Source organism: Nicotiana sylvestris, chromosome 11 (genome assembly GCF_000393655.2).
Source record: "Nicotiana sylvestris chromosome 11, ASM39365v2, whole genome shotgun sequence".
In the NCBI taxonomy this organism is placed as follows: Eukaryota; Viridiplantae; Streptophyta; class Magnoliopsida; order Solanales; family Solanaceae; genus Nicotiana; species Nicotiana sylvestris.
The window spans coordinates 154,997,759-155,003,805 of record NC_091067.1 but is presented as its reverse complement, the minus strand read 5'-3'; the positions used below and the strand labels follow the sequence as shown (position 1 = coordinate 155,003,805).

The 6,047-nt window shown below is 37.0% G+C and overlaps 1 protein-coding gene across 1 annotated transcript; it reads right to left on the bottom strand.

The window, feature by feature from the left end:
* Positions 1 to 331: 331 nt before the first annotated feature.
* Positions 332 to 778, bottom strand: LOC104248344 (uncharacterized). Its single transcript, XM_009804593.1, has one exon. The coding sequence runs from the start codon at positions 776 to 778 to the stop codon at positions 332 to 334; it is 447 nt and encodes a 148-aa protein (XP_009802895.1).
* Between the last annotated feature and the right edge of the window lie 5,269 nt (positions 779 to 6,047).

The following is a 6,047-nucleotide window of genomic DNA, read 5'->3' as shown; positions in this document are numbered from 1 at the left end:
TCCAGCTGTTGCTGATGATCCAGTTGTTGGTACTGATGCACTTCCAACTGTTGTTGATGCACTTCCAGCTGCTTCTGCTGATGCATTTTCAGCTGTTGTTGATGCACTTCCACCTGCTACTGTTGATGAAGTATTTTCAGCAGTTTCACCTCCAACTTAACTAGTTCAAGCCCTTCCCCCTTGGTTTCTCTACATATACATAACAAAACTATCACTAGTAATTGAATTCTTTCAACATTAGTAACAAAATAAACATTAATACTTACTGTTGATGGACATCCTTTATTGTTATGTCCAAGAGTCTTGCACAAAGAACATCTCATTTGTCTCTCTATCCTTGTACCCTTACCAAACTTCTTCTTTGGTTCATTAACAGCTTTTCTCCTTTTTTTTTCTTTGGCCTTCCTGGCATTGCAGTTATAACAGGTGGCTCAACAGTTGGCAGTGTGCTTTTTGGCCACAAATTCATACTAGTTAAAGATTGAATGAATCTGCTATATACCTTAAGGTAGGTATCCTTTTTATACCAATGGTCAACATATGGCTCAACCTCATATTTCTTATAATGCATTGTTGTAATTGCATGTGCACATGGAATTCCTTTGAGTTGCCATGATCTACAAGTACAGGAATACCTCTTAAAGTCAACAACATATTTATATGGCCCATCCTGGATCTCATATCTTGTTTCACCATTAAATTTGACTTCACATTTGGCTGCCCTTTGAGCATTCTCTCCAAGTATTTCCATAGCCATGGGTGATATATCACCGACCATTTTTCAGAAACTCTCTCATGTTATTCATCCTCTCCATACACTTGATTCTAATTTCCTCTAACATAGTAATGATAGATTTGTTCCTAGCTGCCAATATCCAACTATTGAATGCCTCACACATGTTGTTCTCCACTACATCATACTTACTATGTTATTTTAAGTATGCCCTACACCATGTCTCCTTGTTGTATTTCAATAAGTCTTGAACAATATCTCCCCCCAGCTGGTTGATCGCAGCCAACTCCGCACCACTAATAAGTAGCGAGAGAGGGTCGCAATAGCTTTTACCCGATTTTGGGTCGGGATCAATATCCACAGAGAGCTAAAATTGGAATTGAGTGTCTATTTAGCCTAGGATTGCGTAGCATTCCAAATTGCACTTCTCATAATTTTTGGGGTTTTCTTTTATAATTCTACTTTTAACAAACTACAAATTGTAAATTAAGCTAAGAGTTAAATGCTACGGGTTGTTCAAATATTCTAAAAGCACTAGGGTAGTGGCATCCACCTAGGTGGTCAATTGACGAGTACTTGAAACTAAGGCTCTATTGACATGATTGGGGAGTATGATATAACCATTGCACTATTTTACCCACTCTACACCTCTCGGTGGTTCAAGTGATTTTTGCCAATTGACTTTCTCAAGACCAATGGGTATGCAAATTTGCTCAAGCAACTTAGGGTTCAAGTCGGGTATTACTCTCTCGAGGTTTAACCCTTTAATTGGGACTATTAATTCTCTTGAGTCCATCTCAATTCCTTGTTGGATCATTTTCGGAGACTTGGGCTCTCTTTCTCAAGAAGAGCCCAAGTCAACTTAGCACAAACTAGTGTTTGCGATCACTAATTCAGTAATTAAATGATGAAATTGACCCAAATAACAAACACCCATAGTCAATCTAACCCTAAATTGCAACACCCATCAATTGCCCATACTAAGGTTGAGCCACAACCCTAGCTAATTGGTCTAGCTACTCATACTTGAAGAGAAAAACAGAGAAATAGATGAAGATAAACACATATTAATTAATTGCTAAGTTAAATACAAAGATTCAATGATGAAAACTAGGTAAAAATGCCCAAAATGGCTAAGAAGAGTCGTCTCACGAGCGCAGCTACTGTATTACAATATCTGATACCCTAAAAATGGAAAAAGGATCTATTTATGCTAAGTTGGAAAATCTGGACAAAAATACCCCTGCGGGGTTAGTGCAGACTGCACAAAATGGTATGCGGCCGCACTAGGCTCTTGAACTTGAAAACTTGACTCTTTGAACTCAAGCTCCGCGGACCGCACAGAATGGACTGTGGCAGCGGAGGCTTCTAGTGCGGTCCGCACAAACTGGACCACGGACTATACAGGCTTGAAAGCTCCAACTCACCTTCTCTGAACCTTGGCTCTGCGGACCGCACAGAATGGTAGTGCGGCCGCATTGCCTTCAGTGCGGCCGCATTGCCTTCAGTGCGGACCGCACAAAACCTTCTGCGGCCGCACTGCCTTAATGCCTGAAATACCAGCTCTCTGAATCTCCCTAGAGCGGATCACACAAAGTGTAGTGCGGCCGCACTAGGCCTGTTTTTCCTAAGTATGTCTTGTCTTTGGTACTAGTGCAAGTTTCACTCCTTTTGAGCTGATCTTTGATATTTTGTCACTTTGTTGATCAAACCTGCAATCAAGCACAACTTATGAGCGTTTTGGGTCTATTTTGTATGAATTTATAATCAAAGCGTAAGCAAGAAAGAGTATAAAATGCGTCAAAATCTCTAGTTATTACTGGTCCATTTCATCCAACTTCTTGCTAAAGTAAACTTCAAATGTATCTCTTGCACACTGCCTGAATTTTTCCTTCTTTCCTCACCAGGCCAAGTTTGCTTCCAATTAGCCTAGATATGTCTAGCACACCATCTCATCTCAGCATTTGGCAATAACTGAGTTATCGCTAGATGAAGACCCTACAATCAACAACATTATATTATTATAACTTAAACATAAATGAAAACAATTACACTTTAAAGACAGAGTATTAGAAACCATACCTTCTCCATATCTGACATGACTGTCAGCCCTTCTCCTTCAGTTTCTGTCAAGTTCAGATCATGCTTGAGACATCTGATAAACCAAGACCATATATCCTTTGATTCCTTTTCAACTACTGCCCAAGCCACATGATACATTTGATTATTTCCATCATTGGAAATGCAGGAAAGCAATTTACCTTTACATGTTCCCTTTAGGAATGCACCACCAAAGCTAATTATGTTTCTGCACCCTTCTAATGATCCAGTTTTTAATGCTTCAAGATAGAAATAAATGCCCATAAACACCTCCTTTCCAGGAATTGAATCCTTAGATGTCCTTATCACTACAGTAGTGCCAGGGTTAGTAGACTTTAGCATTTCTGCATATTCATGAAGCCTAGTAAATTCTTTCTTGTAATCACCCATATTCTCCTTCATAACTATCACTTTTGCTCTTCTATAGGAAGTTTTACTTACATACAAGCCATATGATTTCCTAAGTAAGGCTTGAATCTGATGAAGCTTAATTTGAGGCTCACTAATTATTCTGTCTTTGAAGTTCTTTGCAATTCATGCTAGGTTACACATCTTGTTCCTTGTCTTTTTGTAGCATTTATGGATATGGTAGTATGTAATCACCCTAAAATTATCGGTGCTACCTTCTATGCTACCAAGGATATGCCATGGACAACCTTTCTTTGTGCATTTTACCCTAACCCTTTCCTTCTCATTAGGTTTCAACTTAAGGTTCACACTTTTTTGAATAGAATATGTCTGCAATGCCTCCCTAAATTGTACAACATTCTCAAATATTATATACAGTTCAAATAATATTTTTTGTAAGTTGTGTCAAAGTAGACCTTCTTACTTGGATTCCTAGCTGGTGCATCCATTACTTCATCAGGGCCAACAAGTTCTCTTTCATCATCACTACACTCATTACCTGGATCTAAGCATCAAAATACTGGTCATCCCCTCCTAGGTTTCCTTCATATTTTCCCCTTTTGTTCTTATGCATATCTTCAAAACCAGAATCTATACCAACTAGACCGGATGGTATCTCATCTACATTTACTTGGGCATCCTTCTTTTTGTTGAGTTTAGACTATCTAATTTCAGCTAAGTCATCTTCCAAATCACTACACTCTTCAATGTTCTCATCTATATCAAATAGTGAGTCAGACCCTTCAGAATCATCAAGGTCCTCATCAAAATCAAATTCTGATATTTGAAGGTGATAGGATGAGAAGTTATTACTTTCACCTTCATATTATTCTTTTATCTCTTCATTTATATCTTCCCCCTTACTCTTATCTTTGTCATTTTCAGTCATATTTATATCATAGTTGGGAGGTGACACATCAGCCCTAGCAGTTAAGCCACTATCATGCCCATCTGTTTGTATAGTGGGGTCTAGTTCAGTTATGTCCTCAACAAGAATAGGGTTACTAATTTTATGGACAATACAAACATCAACAAAGTCACCACCTTTCAATGTATTAAGAAACTTTAACACATCAACATCTGTTTTTAAAATGTAATAGCCACCCTTTTTGTTAACTTTGCATCCAAACAAATCAACTTCTAAAAATCCTAAGTCACTAGCAAACTTGTGAAACAACATAATATGTAGCTCATCAACATCAACTGTAGCTAATTGAGGACAAGTTAGTTCATTTGCATACCTTAGGTCAGGGTGCGATACAAAATTACCACTGTGGTAGATTTGTAGGTTAACTAGGCTTGAAGCCATTTTCTTTTCATACCTGCAAAGTAACAAAAAAATAGTGTTATCAATGCCTATTTGTTATCAAAAGTTGCACCTTTACACAACTCCATAAATAAACCAACAAAAAGACAGATTTTTTAAGTAAAAAAGCTTCCAAGATTCCTTTTTTATCCCCAAAATACCTTATAATATTCAAAAATACTTTGGTGGACCACTAACAAGAAGGAGACCCAACAAACTTCACAAAAAAATGCATAAACCTAAGATGAAATTCTGCTTTGACAAAAAAAACCAAAACACTAAACGGAATAACCAAATATGCCATTACATGCATGACACTATATTAAAAAGGGTTTTCACTCTAACATGTAACAAAACACAACAAAAGCCCCATATATTAAGGGAGATTACACAACAATTATGACCTAACTCAGCCTTCCCCTAAATACCCTAAACCGAGCAAAAGCCCCACAAATTAAGGGAAATGAAGAACAATAAAGACAAAATATGAAGAAAAAACTTACCCCCACAAACTTTGATAACAACTGTACATATGAAAATCCTGGCAACAACGACGGAGAAGAGAGGAGAGACTCACTGTTGTTCTATACTATTTAAGCCCTAAGTACGTGGGTAATTATAAAATGAGGGGAAAAAGTGGGTTTGGGGGGGGGGGTAAATAATCCTTTCCCGTTTTTTTATCCTTTGTGGCCATAATATGTGACTTGGAGCCTACGTGGTTTTATTTTATTGACGTGGCGGCCTACGTGTAGGAGATTGTATTACACGCATTGGCAGCCTCCTGTCATAAGCATTTGTTATTCACAGTTTGAATGAGTATAAGTGTTCAATTGGCAATTATCTAAGTTTGGGGACCGGCATGACAAAGTGGTATAAGTACAGGTGCCATTTAGATCATTCTGCTTATATGGTGTATTCTAAGTTACAATTAAAAGATATTGAACGCTAAAAAATCTAACATACTGTGGATAAAGAAGAGTGTGTAATGAGCGAAAATATCATATATTAATATGGTGTATAATAGTAATGACTTAATTTATATGTAGACTGTCCAACTATTTAAATAAGAAGGGAAATAAACAATAATGCCAACCCATACGTATGTTAGTATAAAGATTAGCCAATTAATAAAATACTAGCCAATTAGCTATTCGTAGTAATAAAAAAACTTTCTTTTGAGTGGGTATTGTTGGAATAGATTGGATATCTCTTAAGGAGCTTAAATCTCAGTCTGTGATTAATTGGTAGAGTTTTGAGGTAGTTTGAATTGAAAATTCAAAGTAGATGAAAAAGATGATATGTGTATCACATTGTGTATCATTTGTGCATCACATACATATTATATTTGTATCAAATATGTATCACATGTATATCCTTGTATAGATGCGTATGAGATACATACGTGGTATATGTGTCACAGAAGAATTTTTTGAACTCGATTTTAACTACGGATTTTGATATCAAATTAGTCCAAATCACCTCCAATCTTCCTCAAATTTC